The sequence below is a fragment of the Amia ocellicauda genome, chromosome 4 (genome assembly GCF_036373705.1).
Source record: "Amia ocellicauda isolate fAmiCal2 chromosome 4, fAmiCal2.hap1, whole genome shotgun sequence".
In the NCBI taxonomy this organism is placed as follows: domain Eukaryota; kingdom Metazoa; phylum Chordata; class Actinopteri; order Amiiformes; family Amiidae; genus Amia; species Amia ocellicauda.
Genome location: NC_089853.1, coordinates 2,126,011 through 2,149,639, shown reverse-complemented (window position 1 = coordinate 2,149,639; position 23,629 = coordinate 2,126,011). Strand labels below are relative to the sequence as shown.

The following is a 23,629-nucleotide window of genomic DNA, read 5'->3' as shown; positions in this document are numbered from 1 at the left end:
CATAATGGTCATCATATTATTGAAACATAGCATATAGTTAAATATAATTGTATTAATCATACTGTTCATTGTTTCACTAGTTCTCATATAAAAATCGTTTTATGGGTGTAATATTTTGCAATTGCTGTTGTAATTATTTCTATCGTTTGATTTCACTTACAAAACGTCACTGGGGCAGCAGTTTAATTCTGTTTATGAATCACAATTAGCAGCACTGCGATACTACCAAGCACAGGATGAAACAGGGGGTAGCAAAAGGCTCTGGTGATGAGCTGAGCAGTTTGAACCGAGGCAGGCTGCCAATCCCAGGGCGCTCACGGTGAGATTGAAACGATAGCACAGGAAGCCGGAGTCGCTCATTCAGCGCTGAGCGAGCGGCGACTTCAGCACCAGCGCTAGTGGACAGAGTGACCCGTGAGCTCAGCCAGGGTCCCTGCAGCGCTGCTGTCCTGCTCGGAGGGGGCTGTGGACTGTAATTGCATATACTAATCTGGACCGAACTACTGTTCAACAAAGGCTATTCTGCTAAGGTTTTAAGCGAACCCCGATCGTCATCTCCAAGCTCCAGCTATGCTGTTGGGAAGTGTGCTCCAGGCTGCACAGATGTGTTGAGTGTTGTGGATCTAGTCAGGCGGTCGGAGTGGTGCGGTGCTGCCTCAGAGCCCCTCCATTCAGAAGGATGCTGGTGGGCAATGCCTGGCGACAGAGAGGACGAGATTTGTCAAAAGGCGCTGGAACTCCTGTCGGATCTCTGTTCTAAGGGCGAAGTGCAAAACGAAAACTGTCTGGATTTCATCTACTATTTTCGGGATCTTGCCAGACCAAGATATACAGATTCAGGTAATTTTTATTTTTTGTCACTGCAATGTCTATAGTTTACACACTTTTCTTTGCATCAGTTTACAGCTGTTTTTTCGGTCGAAAGAAATGGCAGAGAGGATTCCTACCCTTAGCTACTGATTACTATCTTCGGGTTTATTGATACATTGCATGACAAGTCCATTCACAACTTTACTGCTCTTCAGTGGCGCTTTGGTACTCCACCCACTGGTAATGAAGAAAGGCACCTGCTATTCATCAGCTTCTGTAACCTGCCTGCATTAATCACCTTAAACAGAAAAGTCGCAGCCAACATAAACTGCAATATTTTCCTCTGAAAAACAAAATTATAAAATAATCAAATGTATAACTTGTTGCAGGAACTATTGTGTACCTACTTAGTTTGTAAATTGTAAATTGGAATTTGTAAAATGTATTATTTTGAATTGCTATGTTTTAGCTAAGTTGAATTTGTAATGATTGATGCCTTGTATTTCTCTGTATTTTTGCACTTATGTTGTAAGTCGCCCTGGATAAGGGCGTCTGCCAAGAAATAATTAAAATAATAATAATAATAATAATAATAATAATAATAATAATAATAATAGTTTCCCCATCCGTCAATTGCGTACATATGGGTATTCAACTGTAATTTTAAACATATGCATTACATATATTATATGATAACGGTGATGGTGAGAATGGAGATGCACATCAACGTGTTGAGATGCATCGAAAAGGAAGTCAGTATTCTCATCGTGTTTTAAAAAGTGCCCCACCCATTGTTAATAGCTTTGCTAAAATACATTAGGATCTAAGTGCAGTCCAGAATACGATTAGTCTAAAAACCCTTTACATGGAGACTAATCCATAAATTAGTCTGTCAGGAGGTAGTGGAGAACCAGAAATAGATATTTGAAATGAATATGCCTTCAGTTCCGAATAATTCTTGCTTAATTGAAACCAATTAAAATGTACATAATCATATGTTTTTTGTATTATTATTATTATTATTATTATTATTATTATTATTATTATTATTATTATTATTATTATTACTATTATTCTAATGCAATGGTGTGCCATTACAGATAAGCACGGGATTTTTATTGTGTTTTATAATTGTGCATCTTTGATACTATGGTAGTGTGAGCAGAGTGTTTACATAATCTTAAGTAAGAGACAATTATAGCAGCCTCACTTGATTAATGTATTAAACCATGTGTTACAAATGTAATAAAACATACATGATCCCATACAAGTTCTTTCAGTCATTTCCCTAAAGGTTTAGTGACCTATTTACTGCCATGATGTGCACACATTTTCATCTCTAGTTCATTTATACATGCTTAGCATTCAACTCTGGAAAATACATTGCATACTCTGTGCAAATAATAATAATTATAATAATACATATTAATAGTGCATTTTACTATAATCCATACAGTACATTAATATATTTTTAATTAATACAATAAATAGAAATAAATGTATTTGCGCATATCTAACAAAGTCACAACCACTACAGTGTCTGGTTTTGATTTCTCCACACACCACCTTCTTTAAAGGGTGTGCATGCCTTTATCTACAAAGGCACAGTGATTTGGCATTGGTTGTCCAATAAATAAATTGCCAACAACAAAGAAAGTAAAAGTTTGATTTATACAAATAGAGCAGACAAAACTTAAGTGGGTTAATACTATACTTTGCTGACCTTTGCTCTATACAAGACAATACAACCTTACATGTTGTGTGAAAGACATCACCAGTTTTGTTCCACACAATCTAGTAGGGTGTTCTTTATAGTTTATTTCTAGAGCCCATTTGGAGTGACTGCTACAGCATGCCCAATGGTTTAAACAAGGGCCCCCAGGAAAATATTTAAATTTCTGCTTAAAACTTAAAACCTAAAAGAGGCACTTTTTTTAAAAGCTTCTGCTTATGCTACCCAAGGAATTGCATACGTGTCCAGTCATTAGACACATGGACACACCCTGCTGAGCACATGAGATAGTTCTGTGAAGACATCTCAGTTAGACTCCTCCTTGGGACTTATACATATTCTGTGTGAGGAAAGGGCTGCAGAAATGTAAACCTCACTAAATGATCTCATCAACAAAGAGTACAACTCTGCCGAGCATGACACCACATGACATTAGTTCCCTCATGTTGTACCAGTGCTATGTATAATTGCAGAATAAGGGTTCTTTCAGTCCGGGGAATATAATTATTGATGTGAACTTTCTGTATGTTTGAGGACCAAAGACTTTGTACGCAGCCTTTAGAGAACATGGATATCCGTAGGTGTTAACAATGGGGGGAGAAAAGTTTCAAACAGAATATGTAAATATTTGAAGCCAATTGTCAAATCCATATTAAAAGCAGGTCAGTCAGTTACTATTTCAAACAGTTTCCTGTTTGTGGATTCATGTAAGCATGTTTTATTATTTAAAACATATATATTATTGTTAATTAATGTGTACCAGGTGAAACATCAAAACATACATTTGTGAAACAACAAAAGTCCAAAAAGCACAAACCAAAACACTATACCAATTAGATAAACCATTGTGAGCTGTTATTAAGTGTTTATTTTTTTAGAAAGATACCATCTGTGTAGGCTGTGTTCCATTTGGAACAAGAACACAAACTGTGGCAATTTAAAAAATAAATAATGACTTTTGTAAATTGTATAGATTGAAAGAAGTGGTTTAATTCACATACAGTGAGGGAAAAAAGTATTTGATCCCCTTCTGATTTTGTACATTTGCCCACTGACAAAGAAATGATCAGTCTATAATTTTAATGGTAGGTGTATTTTAACAGTGAGAGACAGAATAACAACAACAAAATCCAGAAAAATGCATTTCAAAAAAGTTATAAATTGATTTGCATGTTAATGAGGGAAATAAGTATTTGATCCCCTATCAATCAGCAAGATTTCTGGCTCCCAGGTGTCTTTTATACAGGTAACGAGCTGAGATTAGGAGCACTCTCTTAAAGGGAGTGCTCCTAATCTCAGCTCGTTACCTGTATAAAAGACACCTGTCCACAGAAGCAATCAATCAATCATACTCCAAACTCTCCATCATGGCCGAGACCAAAGAGCTGTCCAAGGATGTCAGGGACAAGATTGTAGACCTACACAAGGCTGGAATGGGCTACAAGACCATCACCAAGCAGCTTGGTGAGAAGGTGACAACAGTTGGTGCGATTATTCGCAAATGGAAGAGACACAAAATAACTGTCAGTCTCCCTCAGTCTGGGGCTCCATGCAAGATCTCACCTCATGGAGTTTCAATGATCATGAGAACAGTGAGGAATCAGCCCAGAACTACACGGGAGGATCTTGTTAATGATCTCAAGGCAGCTGGGACCATAGTCACCAAGAAAACAATTGGTAACACACTATGCTGTGAAGGACTGAAATCCTGCAGCGCCTGCAAGGTCCCCCTGCTCAAGAAAGCACATGTACAGGCCCGTCTGAAGTTTGCCAACATCTGAATGATTCAGAGGAGAACTAGGTGAAAGTGTTGTGGTCAGATGAGACCAAAATCGAGCTCTTTGGCATCAATTCAACTCGCTGTGTTTGGAGGAGGAGGAATGACCCCAAGAACACCATCCCCACCGTCAAACATGGAGGTGGAAACATTATGCTTTGGGGGTGTTTTTCTGCTAAGGGGACGGGACAACTGCACCGCATCAAAGGGACGATGGACAGGGCCATGTACCGTCAAATCTTGGGTGAGAACCTCTTTCCCTCAGCCAGGGCATTGAAAATGGGTCGTGGATGGGTATTCCAGCATGACAATGACCCAAATCACACAGCCAAGGCAACAAAGGAGTGGCTCAAGAAGAAGCACATTAAGGTCCTGGAGTGGCCTAGCCAGTCTCCAGACCTTAATCCCATAGAAAATGTGTGGAGGGAACTGAAGGTTCGAGTTGTCAAACGTCAGCCTTGAAACCTTAATGACTTGGAGAGGATCTGCAAAGAGGAGTGGGACAAAATCCCTCCTGAGATGTGTGCAAACCTGGTGGCCAACTACAAGAAACGTCTGACCTCTTTGATTGCCAGCAAGGGCTTTGCCACCAAGTACTAAGTCGAAGGGGTCAAATACTTATTTCCCTCATTAACATGCAAATCAATTTATAACTTTTTTGAAATGCATTTTTCTGGATTTTTTTGTTGTTATTCTGTCTCTCACTGTTAAAATACACCTACCATTAAAATTATAGACTGATCATTTCTTTGTCAGTGGGCAAACGTACAAAATCAGCAGGGGATCAAATACTTTTTTCCTCCACTGTACTGCTTCAAGTGCTCCAGTCCTTAAAAAGGCATAGAGCAGGAGCAGTGCATTATATAATTACAAGCTTTGTTGCTTATGCAGGGTTTTCAACCTCATTGATACAGGAAGCATCGCTTTTGACAATGGCGATGCTTGTTTCCTTTCATAACTCATTTTACAACACCCAGTATCTCAGTGTGGCTCTTGTTAATGCCCCACCCCAACCACATTCAACAAAGCAAGACCAATGTGAAAGGCTTTTTGTTTTGTTTTTTGCCAATCTATAAAGCCTCCTGCCTGGCAGTTTTGAGTATGACAATAAGGTTTCTGAGAGGAAGATGCTAAGGTCCATTGAAGGTGTACTGGGGTGAGCAATCCCCTCCTTCCAAATGCAGTTCTCTTCATAAATAATATTTGCTGTTCCTTGCTTTGATATTTACAGTGATTTACAGTTATATGGAGTTCTGCTAGATTGTTATTATACATGTTTAAAGGTTGTGAAATAGAACAGGCAGTCCCTCAGAATAAGTATGCAGTTGCTGTAGGATATCCCAGTATTTACAGTTAAAATACAAATATTTGAACACCCTCTCATGTGGGTAATTCATCACACAACATTGTATATAATCTGACTTCATCATATTAATTTAAAAATGAATCTGATTTACCTGAATCATTACCCTAAAAGTGAGCAATTTTTAAAGAAAGCACAATGCGAAATATAAAAAACTCAAAATAGCATGTGCAGATGAATATTGTATCCATTGATAAATGTCCTTGAGAACACAATTGAGAGAAAGTATGTCACTCTGTTATGGACAGTTAACACAATATCCAGAAGAGTGAAATTCTATAGAAGGTTAATTTAAATTATGGATTTATGTCAAAAGGGTTATCCGGATTTGATTCCTGGATTGATTGCTATTCTAATACATTGTTCACTTTGGAAAATCTAATAAATAAAAGCAAACTGTTTCAATATAAATAATTAGGACCAGTAACATTATATTGTAATGCAATCTTTACCTTCCCTGATAATGTCTATAACATTTCTATTTAATACAGACATTTTCAATTTCAGTAAATAAGATAAAATATTAAGTAATGAGCCAAAATAAGGATCACAGGATAGCTGTCATGTTAGATAGCATTTTAAGTAGCTGAAGCTAAATTAATCAATTTTAATCATTACAATACATACACACACTTCTGATAGAGTTTTATAGCACATTCATATTTGAGATATTGGTAGATACTAGACAGGTACAGTATTTTCCTATAACACTTTTAGGTTCCCAAAATACAACACTAATGAAAAAATTACATTCACACTGTAACCTACTTCTAGCATGGCTCAAACTAAATCCATAATAAGCAATATAATTTGCATAATGTTAAACTTACCAACAGTAGGAAATAATCTATGGTAAATCTCTTTCTGCAAAGTATTTAAGATAAGTTAATTTCTGTAATTGTTCCCAGAAAGCAGCCAATGTCTTATCTCAATGAGAACAATATTATTACTGTCCAAATCATTTAAATATGATGAAGGATTTATACATTTAGGGCATTACCATATAATCCCCTAAATAACTGATCCTGACAGTTGACCAAATATAATGCAATAAAGTGATTGTGATCCATGAATGAATCAATACAAACACAAAACGGAGTGGCTGACATTATGATTCAAACATAATATTAGTTTCCGTTCTTCTAAAGCTTGGCGTGCCCTGTCTGTTTCATTGCAACACCATTAGATGATCAAATGGCAGTTTTTTTCTTTATACCGCTTTACATGTGGTATGGACTAATGCAAATTACGTTTAGGTCTCTGTAATCATATTTCACATCAGTGTTAAATCTTACGTAATTATTATTACATTGTTTTTAAATATGTATGATTAACTTGTGCAACTCCTTATCAAATGATTAAATTACACAGTTGTGGCAGGGAGTACACTGGATGTGTGAGCAATATCATTGCTTTCTACTATGACACTGTATGCACTGACTCAGATTGCTAAGCAAGACTATAAGACTGTGGATGCATCAAAACATTTTACTTCTGATGCTGAGAACATAAGAAAGGTTACAAACGAGAGGAGGCCATTCGACCCATCTTGCTTGTTTGGTGTCCATTAAGCTAGTTTGTGCTTTTTTATTGCTTGGTTGGACTACTGTAATGACCTGTTGACTGGTACTTCGAAATAAGTTTTGGCTACAGCACAGCAAGTATACAAATTGCACTGCTAGAATTTGTACTGAAATTAAAGTCAGTGAACACTTCACTCCTGTGCTGGCCAAACTGCATTGGCTACCAGTGCAGTTTAGGATTGATTTAATAGTTTTACTTTTGATTTACGAGGGTTTAAATAACATGGGTCCTGCAAATCTGAAAGAAATGGTCAGCAATTATAGCCATGCCTGAACACTTTGATCAGCTGACAATAGTCTTCCAGTGTGTAGCTATGCTCAACACAGTGGGGGCGGGGCATTTTGCAACTCAGCACCCAGATTCTAGAACAGCCTGCCAAGGACAAACAGATTCATCATCTCTAACTATTTTTACAGGCCATCTTAAGCCTTACTCAACTTCCTACTTTGTATGTATGTCTGCATGTGTGTGAATGTGTATTTGCAAATATATATGTATGCATATTATTTTTGTTTGATCCATTTGTTGTCTTTTGTATGTTTTTAATTGCTTGGAGATGTTTTAACATGAAATGAGTCAAATGAAGGGTAATATTATTAACATATTTATAAAATAAAGATGTATAAATCAATATGAAAGGCCGTTTTAACAGTGAACCTAATGTAGATTTGACAAAATAAAGAATTTGATATTTTTAGCATTCTAAGTCTTTGCACTTCCTCAGCAATTTTGCATTACAATTAAAAGCCATGTTTTGTATTGGGCAGGACTGTTGGGGATACATTAGGCTAAAATCGCACAGCCATATGTGAGAGGGGTGTGTGATGTGTAAACATGGATCTTCAGTTGTGAATGCTCTACTACAACTAAATTTCACATGAGAAGATTCACACTATAAATCACATTCACTTACCATTCAAGTTATAAGGAGGAGAATAAAAGTGGCTGCAAAGTGCTTGTGGCTATGCATCATGATACTACACTGTTTTACAGTACAATAAATCTTATATAAGACCAAGAATCATGATTCATGGAGACATGTTGCTGTACATGCTGAATATATTGCTTAATGAAACCATTGCAGAGCAGTGAGCATGGGCAATGCACCTTCCCAAATGCTTACATTGAGTGTCTTGGATGTCTGTAGTGTAAACCATTCAAATTCCTCTCTAAGGCCCAAACAGGAGTGGGCTCAGCTGATTGCTGAGCAGGAGGATCTCCAAGGAGCTTCAAGTGCTGTTCAAAGTGGTTACAATGCCCGAGTCTCAGGCAATCGCACCTTCAGGCTAGAAGTTAACAATCTGATGGGAAGGAGATAGCAGTAGGCCCGGTGGATCTCAATCTCTGCACATTCGGATAATGTATTCTCCGAGATATTTAGAGATCCCATGGTATTGTTTTTGCCTAGGTACCGACAACAACAAAACATTTTTTTTTCAATCAATAAACATGTCAAAATAGCAGCTGTCATTCTGGTGTATGCACAAAATCTACAGTGTAACCTTTGACATGATTATTTATTCATTTTATTTTTGTATCTGTTCTTATTTTTTCAGAGGGGGTGGTGTTATTCTCTTAAATTGTGGTGTACAAACGATTTAGCTGCAGAGGTGGAAAATGAGTCAGGTCATCAGTTCTCCAAAAGTTACTCTCTCCACTCCTGCTATAAGCTGCCATACCAAGGTTCACTGTGTATATGAGCTTTTAAATGTGATGCGTCTCCCCCTGAGTTTTAGAGAATGCAGAAATAACACGCACAGTGAGGCTGGCATAGCAGATCTGTCACCTGCTTGGGCTGCGGACCTTAGCTGCTCAGAGGTGTTGCCTGTGAAAAGTGATTGTTATCTGGAGTCTGACTCAAACTGAACCACTGAGAAGTGAATGCCACATTCATTTTCTCTGAACTAATTAGGGCTATTCATTAAAAGATCAAAGTGGATTTTTGTTGGTTTTGCATTATTTGCTTCTTTTCTGCACTGGGGAAACAGCAACAAAAATCTTGATTGTTTGAAGGTGATAATTTCCTTCTGAAAATTATATCAGTTAAGGTACTTTTTACTCACCAAATGCAGACCAAATTCAGTGCACTGATAAGTCTTAGAGTTCTAAGTTTATAGTTTTGTTTCTGTGGTGGAAAATTGCATCCTTTGTCTCATTTTGCAGCACATTAGGTTCAAATAGTACGAGTGGGGTGTGGTGCGGAGGTGTATATTCCCATATATACATTCCTTTCTGTCAAAAGAGATGAAAATTTACCTTAAAATAAATAATTCCTCTGCATTCATATATTTTTGTCTCATCCTCTTTATTTTTCTATTGCACACTTCAACTGGACTTTCTGTAGTTCTAAAAATATATTTTCCTCTGTCCCTCCCTCCTAATCCTTCAGATCAAGTCCGCAGATGGTTGATAGCCTCAAGAGTCTTATAAAAAGTTGCAGTCCTCTGCTCACAGCTGGAAATATTAAAGTGTGATATGTTTTGATGGTTATACATATCTAACGTGTTATGTTTTCACTATTAGAATTCCCACTGCTTTGTAGACAATTTCAAATGCATTTTTCAATATATGTATACATATAAAAGCATACAAGCAAGGCATGTGTAGTGTGACTCCGGTCAAAATGTTATCCTTTGATTTGATTTAAATAAATTATTAAAATAGCATTCACAAAATCTAAGCTATAAAAGGAAATACGACTGTAATAACCTTTCCACTCTTGGCCTCTGCTACATTTTGCAATTTGCTGTCTCTTGTAGCTTTGCATGAGCTGCTTGTAAATTGCATATTTTGGGTAAAGAAAATATAATTACATATATATGCCCCCGAATGATGTGCATGCAACAAACAGAGCAAAGCCAAGTGGGGAAAATACATAAAACAACAGCAAAAAGTTATTTAATCATATGAAGCTATTTATCCTCTCTTGCAAACATTTTACTTTAGGGTCTGTGTGAATTTAATTTTAAGTAAATCACTTGTAACATTTTTTTTTTTGAGGGTGGGGTTGGGGGGCAGCCCAAAAAGAGACACGTTTAATCATCCTGCTGCCTCTAGCATTGGCAGTCTGGCTCTCTTCTTGTTCTATATTTAGCAACAACTTCAAAGTGAGATGATGCAATTTATGCCAGCAAGTTAAGTTAACACGTTAACTATTCCTATCACAATGAATTACATTACATTTAATTTATACATGTGCAGGTCTCTATGATTAGTAAGGCAAAGAAATACTCCAGAAATACAGCATTGTACATCATTGGATGTGGCTTCATCTTCCTCATTGGAATATACTTTCAGTCAAAAAGGCCATTGTTCCTCATGGATTTAAGAGTTGGATACAGAGAGATGTATAGTTAGGTCCATAAATATTTGGACAGTGACACAATTGCTCTGTACGCCACCACAATGGATTTGAAAGGAAACAATCAAGATGTGCTTTAAGTGTAGACTTTCATCTTTAATTTGAGGGTAGTTACATCCAAAATTGGGTGAACAGTGTAGGAATTATATGTTTTATATGTGGTCCCCCCAATTTCGGTGGCAAAGTATTTGGACAAACTAACATAATCATGAATTAAATCGTGAGTTTCAATACTTGGTTGCAAATCCTTTGCAGTCAATGACTGCCTGAAGTCTGAACCCATAGACATCAGCAGCTGTCTTTAGCTCCTGCTTGTTCTTGGGGTGTTTTGCATAACATAACCTGTGTCATAATTCTGCTTACAGGGATGACTTTTAGTGAGCTTACACTACTCCAGTGTATGGGTTTTTGATTTTAAAGGAATATTTAATTTTCTGGATTGTGCCAGAAACGCATACTTTTTATGATAATCAAAGGGACTGGCTGGCTTTCAGTTTTACTGTGGGGTTGAAAGTTTATTGGCTCAGTGAAGACATTGTCAGAGCTTTTCAGAGAGCTGTTTCCTTCAAACCGTTTCATTGTCAGCAAGAGTCCAATTTCAGGACTTGATCGTTATTGAAACAGAGACCCTTTTACAAGTTGCTTTATTTATTTATTCATTGATTTAATTTGTTTTCTGTTCTGCTTACCTGCTGGGAGGCTACCTGCTAGTTGCAATCTGTGTGACTCAATTTAGAAGTGATTTTTTTTTTCATTGCATCAAAAACACAAATAAAAAAGCCAGCTGTAACATATTTCTCTGCAATTCAGTGGTGGAGGTCATATGGATCCATAAGAAATCAGTAATCGTTCTTTCATGGTACCACGCACATAATAAGAGATGCAGAATTTCGTGATTCAAAATGGTTTAAAGACATCGTTTAATTTGAATATTAATTACTTCCAAATAATTCACATACATTTTTATACAGTTATTATAAAGATACAAGAACCTCAGTGACAATGCTATTTTTCATAGACTCTAAACTCTAATTGCATAACAAATAATCTAGAGTTCAAGGAAGGCCTGTCCAAAGGAATTAGTATGACATTAGTACTTCTCTAACCCTTTTCTGTTTATACATTGATTCTGGAGCGGTTTAATCAAGCTTTATTTTAAAGCTGCTCTCGAAGGTGCACTGAACACATAACATTTTTAAATTATATTGAAGTAACAATATATACTATAGACAGCCTCAGAGAAATCAGACTGGTATTGACACACTGTGGGGAAATAAGGTTCTTGAAAACTAATCGTGGCATTTCTCTTTTTCAAAGCAGCTGTCAAAGTAGGATGTTCAAAATGAATAATGTCCATTGTTGTGATCTTGGTTAATCCTTAGTTCTTTCTCTACGCATAACACTTATAGAAGTTAAAAGGTCATGTGTAGGGTGTCTCTTTTTGTATAAGAGATGTCATCTATTAACTTATTATAACTTATTATAAATCACACACTAAATGATTTGACGACACAAAATATGTTTTCAGTAAATTTTTGTTTTTATTTTAATACAATTTAACAATCAGTCCCCCTTCTCCCTGTCTAAAAATGTTTGCCATATTCACAGTTCAACTTTCAACTCTTTATCTTGAAGTTGCATGTCTATCTCAGTATGCCCCAATGTCTTTCTCTTGCTGGTGAAGCTGGCATGGGACAGAACTAGGAAGTGGAAGTTCACACTTTTCGTTGTACCACTTTTCTTGTGTCACTTTATTCAAGGCCATCAGAAATGCCTGGTATTGTACTAGTTTCAGGTTAGCATTGTTTCACTACTGATTAATATGCAAATTGTATGAATATGTATCGAGCACTGTACACTATATAAGTGCTTGAATGACTTGCCCATTAAGCTGTTATTGTTTGGTTTGTGCTCTCGGGGGACATTTGCTTTCCCAGGAACTGCACTCTAATGACACCATTAGTTATAATGTGATTTTCAATGATTCTGTTACATTACATGATTCGGCTCTGGCTGAGTTATTGAGGCCAGGTGTCCAAAAATATTGATTCAAATGTATTATTTATTGAATTAATCCTCTGTCTATGAATATTATTTCTCTAGGATGACTCCAGTGCCTAGTTTCCATAAACTCAATAAATCCCTTAGAAATGTATTCAAATAAATACATACAGCTCTGGAAAAAATTTAAAGACCACTGCAAGTTCAGAAATCAATGTTAAGTGGTCTCTTAATTTCTTTCAGTGCTGTAGATAGATAGATGGATATAGGGATAGTCTGATATAGCAAACAAATAAATTAACAGAACGCGTTTGAAATAGAAACATGTTCATACCTAATAATTATTTGTTTAATATATTTTATTCCTGCTTTAAATACAAATTGTCAAGATTGTCAATAAGATGCCTATAATTGTGCAGTATCATTGATTATTTGGGAAAAATATATTGTGTCCATTTCCTTGTGCTTAATGATACACCCTCAGCCATTAATCTTCACTGGCCTTTACCATGAATTTGATGTGCAAACTGTAATTAATAAATTCTTATAAAATATCATCAGATGTTGAGGTTTCCGCTGAATCACATACTGATACCAAAACACACACAATACTTTCTGTGTTGTAACATATATAAAGTAAGATGAACAGTGTTTCGTTCAGATGCAGCTAATAAAATTGTCTGAGTCCGTCTGATCAGAGGAAGGACAAACATAAATGATGAGTCTTCTGGGACCATTGGCAGAACTTGGTGAAAATGATTTAGTGCAGACTAAAGCCTGTCTAAGTATCTTGTGCTTCATAAATAAACTAGTATGAACATATCATTACATTTCGTATCAGACAGTTTTGCTATATTGAGTGGTTTCCAAAACACAAGCTCTAGTTGATGAAAAACATAATTTAGTTTAACCAAGAATAACTTGTTTACAGAAATCAATTTATCTGAATTATGTATTATTATTATTATTATTATTATTATTATTATTATTATTAGTAGTAGTAGTAGTAGTAGTAGTAGTAGTAGTAGTAGTAGTAGTAGTAGTATATTTCTTGTCAAACTTACTGAACTGCTGTACACAACAACACAAATTGCTTTCAATGTAGGAGGACATTATGTTATCTGAAACCTTCTGTATATACAGTTCAAGGAGTAAAATAAATCAGGTGGAAAATAGCCTTTTTGCAAATGTCTTACATTAATATACCGAAGTATTAGCTGGGAAATTTCGTTTTTCATTTGAGAAATGCTTTTGTTCACAGATTTGAAAAGAAATGCCTCTCAGTACATTCATTCCATTATGATTGTCTGTCAAATAACTTGCAGATGTGTGGGATATTTTAGACATGGCTTAAAAACATTAACATTGCTTACATTCATTTAGTTTATGTAGAAAATAAATTGTGCATTTTTTTATTTTTCATCATTTTAAGAGGCCTTAAGGTTAAATGTTTGCTGCATTTGTGTTTTGCCACTAGAGGCTTATCAAAATCACGAAAATGTGGCAAATGTAAAAATTGCTAGAGGGGTTCAATATTTATGGGGTGATTTTGAAGCTCAGTTGGTCGTTTGTGTATTATATTATGCATGAAAGGAACAGTAATGATATTAAACTGTCAAAACAAACTCTAATGCTCCAAGAAACATATAGTATGCACTTCCCTGTCCATCACATTATACCTGTTTCAAGATTGTCCACAAAGAGGATTGTCCTAAAAAGCCATTTATTTGTGGCTGATTGTCAAAATTAATTTTAACCTATGCAAAACATCATACAAAAAAGGAAAAATTAAATACTGTCTTTAATACTAACTCCCACCCTTTGTTTTGTACATTTAAATTCAAAGTACTGTGCATTTGCATGGGTCTGCAATGCATTTTTGAGATGCTTTATATAGTGTTGCTTAAGTGGGCCCCATCTGAATTAAGGGTGTGCCCCAAGTTACAGGTCAGTCTGGACAGACTGTTATTGCCACCAAACAGATCTCAATATTCAACTGATCAAATCAACTGGAGTCCAGAGAATAAACAGTTTTACTAATACACCTAAGATGTCCCTTATCGGTTGAACTTCCTCTCAAACAAGCACACACAAACCTCTCCTCAGCATTTTATATTGCCTTGGGGTTCAGCGGCTCAGTATTCGTGCTAGTGGTGCCTGCCCGTGTCCTACAGCAGACCATCTATACTGTGTCTTCTGTCTTGCAGATGTCTCTGTGAGCTTGCTGTCTCTGGTTGTAACGGCCTGCGGACTCGCTCTGTTCGGAGTCTCCCTGTTTGTGTCATGGAAGCTGTGCTGGATCCCATGGCGTGAGCGCGGATTCTCGACTGGAACCAAGGAGTGCCAGCCGGAGCAGGCCACCTACACCGATGTGGAGGTCAACGACAATGAGTACAGTGAGGACTACATGAAGGAGCCACCCGTCCTGCCAGAGTCGGCCATGAAGATCAGTCACACGTCTCCTGACATCCCCCTGGAGGCCCAGTCCAAGGGGAAGGAGAACTGCATCCACAATGCGCGGATGCAGAGGCAGATCACAGAGCCCACTTCTTCGGTTCGGTTAGTGTCACTTTTCCACTCCTGGGTGCTCATGTTTTGAATACATTTCACATTTCAGCACAGTTGAGGAGGGGTCAGAGTGAGGGTGGTTGAATTAAACAACTTTAGCAGAGTTTCCAATTGGCTTTCCCCGAAGTGTCGCTTGAGTTGCAGGGCATTGCACAAAATGTCTTGGCACACAGAGGTCAGCAGGCTATTCTGAGGAAAAGCTGCTGCATTTAACATTTGATAATATGTGTAAAAAATGGCAACAAAGAAATGCTATAAATATAATAAGTAGACTAATTTTGGTCATTGTCAAACAGTCCTACTTTCGAATTTGGTTTCCAGATAGCATAATCCTTTGTTTGTATTACACAATAAAGGGAAAAAATCACAGGTGTAAACAAACAAATATTTATTATAGCAAACAATAATTTCAGCAGTGAAACTGGCATCTTAAAAAAAAAAAAAGTGCTTCTTGCTGAGATGATGTAGAACTACATAATGTGCTTGTTATTTCTCTTTGAAAGGTTAATGATGCTCTTATAGTGTATTTATGCCTGTCTCTGCTTCCTTCGAAGGCACAATTCAATACGGAGGCAACTAAATCTCTCCAACCCGGACTTCAACATTACACAGTTTCAAAGACAGGAATCTCTCACTGGGCTTGGGAGGATTAAACCAGAGCTGTACAAACAGAGGTCAGTTGATACAGACGACGGCAGGAGAAGCAACAACAAATCCTGTGGGAAGCTCAATTTTATTCTCAAATACGACTGTGACTTGGAACAGCTGATTGTCAAAATCCACAAAGCACAGGACTTGCCTGCCAAGGACTTCTCTGGCACCTCTGACCCATATGTCAAAATCTATTTACTCCCTGATCGAAAAACAAAACATCAGACTAAGGTGCACAGGAAAACACTGAACCCCGTGTTTGATGAGGTGTTTTTATTCCCAGTGGCCTACAACGAGCTGCCCACACGAAAGCTGCACTTCAGTGTGTACGACTTTGACAGATTCTCCAGGCATGACATGATTGGCCAGGTGGTAGTAGACAACTTTTTAGATTTGCCTGATTTTCCAAGGGAGACAAAACTCTGGAGGGATATCCAATATGTCACCACAGTAAGTGCTTTTTTCATTGCTCTTTTTCTGAAGCAGTTGAGAAGTCCTCTGTGTATAGTTACTATATGTCTGAGAATTTTACAGTTGGAAGCAGGCATTTCATTTTACAGTATATAATGACTGCTGGTAAAAAATGTGAAACTTGAAGCAGATGTGTGCACATTGTAATGTAAATGTAAATGACACACATTACTGAGGGACTGGTGTTAAAGCATAGGCAATCTAGACTCATCATTGACTGACTTCTTCAGAACACTAAAAGTGGTTTTAAAAAAGAATGAATACATGAATAGTAGTTGTTGATTGCATTTCCTATCATTCCTGTAACTACTACTGAAATTTGTTTTGGATACATTTTCAAAAGTCCCATACCATATCCTTTAGGAAATATCATACGGTTTAGAAATTGAACGTGCCTAGATAAACTACATAATGGTAACTGGTCAACTTGGTGATATTTAATCTGTATTAAAACTGTGTCAAGAATAAGCGGACAGGGAGCTCCCAGCATCTGCTTTAGGTGTCATCTAGCATGTCCCACTTTGGATGACTTTGCTCTGACTTATATTTAAGTCAAATTGTTTTTCACAGCAGCAGACAGACTGCTATCATAGTGATACAAGCCTGGTTTCATTGGGGGACCACAGCAGGAATTTTATACTTCTCTACAATGTCAGACAAAAATACCAATATGCTATACTGTGTGGAAAAGAGCATTTGGTTGGATATAAACAGAATATATGAAAGGCACAGAGATTTATGGAGCTGGAAATTGTATATATATATATATAAGGTATTTATTCTGACATGGTAATTATGCACATGTTGTGATCTAGTTATGAAGAACAATTGTTTCATGATTTTATTTCAGCATTAGAAAAAAAATGTAAAAATGTTTTCAATTTGTTTTAAGTTTGCATGAATTCCAAACAAAGGACGTGAGAAGGACATAGTTGCTAATGCCTGCCTTTTCAAGTGGAATCAGGGCATTGAGCAGTGAACTAATGACGAATACGGAGGTTTAAATGCATCACAATTTCTAGAATTGCTGCAGTAAGAAGACATTTAAGTAGCTCAAACTGGCAGATATTACATTACAAAAAAGAAAAAGAAAGCAAAGGGTTTTTTGTTTGTTTGTGGGTGTATTCAGTGCAGTGTTTCCAGGGATATTCAGTGCAAAGGAAATCAAGTATTAAATTAAATTCACTGGTGAACAGTGTCAGAGATTTGAGTGTCACCATGCTGAGCTAAATTATAGCCCCATCAATTTAAAAAATCTAAATAAAAATAAAGAAGAACTGCTCTGAAGACAGGTATTATCATTACATGGCTGGGGGACTTACAGAGATGCCACTTCATCTTGAAGTGTGGGGACAGGTTTTGACACAACTCGCATTTCTTTGAATTTAACAAGACAACAACAATTCTGGCTAATGCAGCATTGCTCAGATGCCATCCATACAAGTGTCTGTACTGAAATGACAGGGGTCTGAAGGTAACAGTAGAATTAGTGACAGCTGTGGAGACGATGTTGACACAGTGCATAAGTGTAAAGCTAGAACAGTCTATTTCAATGAAGGTAAATTATTGAACATGAAAGCCAATTGCCACATTGAATGAATTTCTAGGCCCATGCTGCTGCTGTAGCGATTGCGTTAGCTCCCTTTACAGCATCTTGTGATTGCATGGAGCCGTCTCCCCCAGCATAACCACGAAGCATCCTCTCGTTGCTCCCCTGTATCTCATAACAGTTCCAAATAATGAGCCCTGCTGATGCCTCCTGTCATGTCGAAAGGAGATCTTATTCATGTTCGCTCTGGTAGCCAGTACAAGTCACTGTCTTTGCCAACTTTTCCTATTGAGATTAATTCTCGTCACTCTAGCAACTGTTTGCCCACAGAGATGAAAATCTTTTTCCTAAGACTAAGCACTTGAATCTGAGTTATGTTTAGTTTGAATTTGATAACATTGTACCATGTAGTGGATGTGGTTATTTTTGTTCTGTTTTAATCACCAGCTGATAAATGAATCTTTACAAATAAATAAATCTCCCATTGGGGAGAGGTGAAAGGGAATCTTGGCTGTTATAAATAGGTGGTGCAAGTCTCAATCTTCAAGACTTCAAGAGCAATAAGAACTCCACTGATTTCCCCTGTCACTTTTTAGAAGACACAAAGTCCTTTTTTAAAACTGGTCATGCTTTTTCATTACTCTGTTGTCCTATTTACGAGACTGGGTCAGTGTGGTGGTGAAAATAAAAATAGTTAATGGTCCAGTTTATGCCCGGAAGCAATGGAGAGACGCGGTGGCTCTCAGGAATTAACCATAGCTGTGACTCTTTCCTTATGTAGTGCCACAACTGACCAAATACCAATATGGAAACAAATAGGCCTATATAATTGTAATATATCCATCCATCCATCCATCTTTGGACGGTGGGAATTGTAATATATGTGATCCTTATATATATAGTATATTTAAAATATATGGCATATATATTTAGTCTGTAATCCACATATATGTGTTGAAAATGTATTATAGAAATGAACCTCACCACATATTTGCAACCTATAAACTAAATATATGGATGATGAACTAAAATATATTTAAAATACATACCATATGTTTTAAATACGCAAACTGTTGCAATATGAAACATATAAGGATCCCATATTTTCACCTTTAAATAAATATATATGCATTTGTTTTCTATGGGTAAAAACTTCCACACCCTGTCCTTTCACTTTAGAAGCCTTAACGTCAGGTTTGCATTAGTCCGAAGGCTTCAGCTTCTGACAGCTGGCAACTGGCAGGTGGGTCAGAGCTTCAGTTTGGTTCATATCATGCCTGGTCTGATGATGATTAAGATACCATGTTTTTTATCTGAGGCAAATAATTCCAGTTCAGAATATGCAAAAAGCAAGTGGAATGCAAATTGTTCAAAGTGCTTCATTTAAATACTGACAATATGCCATTAACCATGCAACCTGGAATAAAAAAAAAAATTGATTAGGTATTACACTTTTGTCTATACAATACCGTAGTTAGAATATGACATTTATGAGTTTAAAAGTGTAGCATAGTGTGTTTCAGACCATTCGTTGCAGACATTTAATGAGCTGTATTCTCTTAACCTATCACATTTTGGTCATTAAAAATCAACTCTTTAAAAATTAAAGACAGTGGAGTGAAATCAGTTATAAAAGAAAGGTCATTGCGCATTAACATAAGATAGAACACTTGGACAAGTACTTCAGGAGAATAAGAAATACAATATTTAATAGGTCTAGCACATAATAATTTAGATATGTCAAAATGAAATGTATAAAAAATAGAGCAGCAGTGAAGCTAATGTCTTTATGAAGGAAAAAAAAAATGACTTCATTCATTTATGGTCTCTCTGGAACCGCTTTAGAATAATAAACTGATTTGAGTCAGGAAGATTAGTGATCACGAAAAACAAAAAAGATGACCTTCTGTATGTCTGGCTCCAGCCTTCGTTTAAAAGTACAGACAGATAATCAGAAAAAAGCACCATGTCGCCGAATTCTGCAGTTTACAGAGGTCTGTAAATCTGTCTTAGAGGCAGAGCATGGAATTTCATCTCTCTCTCTCCTTTGTATCAGTTGTTCCTCCATAATTGAGCTTGTTAAGGGTGGATTATACACCTTGTAATATCAGATCAATACCCCGGTAGATTCATCTAATGCATTCATTTATAGCCTTACTGAGGTAGTACAGCAGAACAGTCATGTATAATAAAAACTGGTTATGACAGAAACTCTGTGTGTGTGTGTGTGTGTGTGTGTGTGTGTGTGCGTGTGTGTGTTACACTAATAGGAACATTAAGCAGCAACAAAAAAATACAACAGTAATTTTTTATATCCCATGTTTATAACGGTATACATTGTTAAGGATTACAAAAGCACTTGGTCCCTAAAAAACACATTTCACAAGAAAAATAAGCACTGTAGATGATGCTCCTGATGATTGACAAAGTCTCGTTTAGTTTTTTGGCCTATTTAGTCATGCATTTCAAAACAGTCTAGTTTTCTTGCTGTGCCTCAAGCCTGACTTTCATGGTTTGCCACTCATGATCTGCTGGGTTTAGATCAGATGACTGGGTTTTTGCATTTGCTTCCTCTCCTCCTATAAGTAAATTCCTTCATGAGTTTAGGACCAGTATATCTAACTACAGCCAGAGTTTCTCCATACATTGTGTGTGTGTGTAGGGGGAAGGCATATCAGTAACAACCTGCTACACTATTTGTTGATATACCCCTCATATATGTAATGTCATCTATATAGAATAGCTGCCCTAATGCCAATAATAGATCTATGACACCACAGTTCAGGTTTAGCTCCTCCACACCCACCTGCCAGAATGACACATGCAGATGTTTGACATCCTAAACATGTGTTCTAATTAGGTAATCGATGTTAATTCCAATTGTCTGCTGTGTCTAATTAATATACAGTTTAACAAATGGCAACCAGGTCTGCAGAGTCAATAGGCATCTTATAAAAAGCTGCATTACAGTTTATGAATATATGGCTGTATATATGTGTGTCCTCGTGTTTTCAAAGTAGTGTGTAAGTAGAGTGACTGTATCTGTTTTCTGTTCAATTAGCGGCTGTCAGTGATGAAATGAATGACTTTTCACACTTAAACGTTTAAGCCTTGTCAGTGGCTGCTATCAGAATTGATGGCGTGTCATTTGATCACTTCCTGGTTAGGCAACAACTGCAAGAGCACAGGATCTGTCTGGTGATATTTTTGTTCAGTGGTGTTATAATGTAAGTCTAAGGGTAAGGGTGTCTGCTAAGAAATAAATAATAATAATAAATATAATGTCATCTTAAGCATTGATAAGATTTTATAATTGTCCTGCCATTTAGAAAGTGCATGCCTAACAAAATGAAATCTTGTTTTTTTTCCCTAAATCTGCAAGATAAAATAAAAAGTGACATGAAAATGTACTCAGATCTTCAAATATTTTACATTTTAGACATGCCCACCCTGAAGTATATAGAGCTCTGACGTAAATCAGAAATGGCAGTAAAAACCATGCTTTGACAGCATGATATACAATCGACACTCACATTTACATTTATTATTTACATTTTCTAGCATTCCCATGTTTGCTTGGAGGTCTACCGTTTCCTTCACCAACACTGCCCATGGCTAAATATAAACCTGTCGTTTTTAGTTCAGTTATAATTCATATTATGAGCACAGCTGAAGGTTTTCATTTTGTCCTCTATTTCTGATGCCGCTACAAGTCCTAACGGTGTCTCACCAATACCGAGGTTATCCGGTTTTCTTTTATTAATTGAAGTGTAGTAAAAAAAGCTCAAGGTCTTTCATCCAATGATAGATTATCTTTTCAGTCTTGAGGTGAAGACAAGGTAGCAGTTGAATTAAACACAGACTTTCTGCCGGTAGATTCCTCTGTTAATGAAACTACCAAAAAAATGGGACACCATTAGACAATTGGATGAATGGCATAGCTCAGTACAGGATCAAGACTGAAGGATGAATCTCGTAAAGCAAGAAGTGACCCCCTCACATTGTGATTTATCAGTAACAATAGGACCCATTATAATTGCATTACATAAACAATTGAAGTTGTTCAGGGTTTAATAGCTTTTTTAGTTCGCAGTCATGAATAGATCAGTAAATGCCAAATACTGATATCATTACATCTCAAGGCAGAAGATAGTGATGTATTATAAATGAATTAAAGGATATCTCAAGGAAAAGAAAGAAAAGTGTACAAACTCGTCAAAACTGCATTATGTAAGAAACAGAACTAAAATCTTTGGTAATTGGATCACTTGTACTGTACATACATTTAACTGGAACTCATTAGTAATAGAAAAAAGAAGAATGTTCAAGAACAAAGACCATTTGTCTGTCAAGCTAATGTTATGTACCTTTATTAAGACGTGGGTCTATGATGTGGGGGGCAAGGGCACATGACAGAGATCCCAGAGAAGGGATCATGAACCTGGGACCATAGCTCCAGGCTGTCTAAAGCCCTTTCAAGTCACTGAACTGGGACAGACCTCTGGAGGAATAACTTGTGGGACATCAGTGGATCCAACATGATTTCATGAATAAATCATTTAATAAGGCTGGTTGCGCTGCTTACACTGCGAGGCCAGTTGGTGCGGTGTGTCACGGGTATCATGATGAAAGCGCTGTGTATGAAAGGAAAACAGATGCAGGGGGCCATCACCACAAACCATCAATCTCAATATACAGATTGAGGGCAGCAACGCACAAAGTAGATGTCAGCAACTACACTCGTGGCATCGTAGTTTGCATCGGAAGACAATGAACAAAACAAATGGCTGTGTGATTGTGCCACTCCCCAAGGGTCCCCCAGATATTGCAGATGAATTCTTCTGCTCGGCTATCGATATATGAAAACTATATATTTCCCCCTTTTCTTTGCTTCACTTTAGCCTGCTGGTTCTGGAATACATCTTTACAACTAAATAAATAAGTATTTCACTTAGTATGTTCAGTTGCAAACCTCGATCGAGACCCACAGATAAAGTAAGCATTTGTATTCTGCAGCTTTTGTCTGGTTTTCTTGTACATTACCATTAAGATAAACATCTATTATTAGATGGATCTGGTATATTCAAAAAGAGACACTGTGTGTATATATGTAACTGCTTGAATGGAAGCGCATTGCATTCATTTCAAGAACATTGTAAATAAACCCTATATAGATTATTAAACTGTATTTTCTGTATTATCCAGTATTATTCCTCCCCTTTTCTTTAATTTATGAAAACACTTAATTAAGCTCCAGTACATAGTTACCAATGGGAAAGGAGACTATTTTGTACAAATGTGACTCTGGTATGTTAGGTCAATAAGTCTAACATTTATTAAATCTTTTAAAAAACACACAACAATAATTTTGTTTAAAAGTTGGAACTACTATATTTACAATATATATAAAATCTCAAAGCTGAATAAAACCTTCAGATATTAAGATCAGAGTTATATATAATCTGAATGACTAGTGGTTCAGTGACTTTCATTAAAATCATGAAATAAACAAAAACACATCTACAAGAATATTGCAATTAAAAACAATCTATTGAAATTATTATTATTATTATTATTATTATTATTATTATTATTATTATTATTATTATTATTATTATTATTATTACCATTTGCAAATAATTCATACTGTTTCTGTGGTTTCTTCTACTCCTTGGTATTTATGATTCATGCAAGCTAAAACCAATTGGAACAGGGGTTAACACTTGAAAATAAATCATAGCTGCTATGCACTTATTTTGGGC

The 23,629-nt window shown here is 36.5% G+C and overlaps 1 protein-coding gene across 1 annotated transcript in view; it reads left to right on the top strand.

The window, feature by feature from the left end:
• Positions 1-259: 259 nt before the first annotated feature.
• The window catches only part of syt9b (synaptotagmin IXb), a 33,161-nt gene continuing 9,791 nt past the window's right edge, over positions 260-23,629 (top strand). Inside the window, exons 1-3 of the mRNA XM_066700476.1 lie at positions 260-840; positions 14,836-15,187; positions 15,751-16,297. Coding sequence (XP_066556573.1) covers positions 693-840; positions 14,836-15,187; positions 15,751-16,297 — 1,047 coding nt within the window. The 5' untranslated portion in view covers positions 260-692. The remainder of the gene's footprint in view (positions 841-14,835; positions 15,188-15,750; positions 16,298-23,629) is intronic.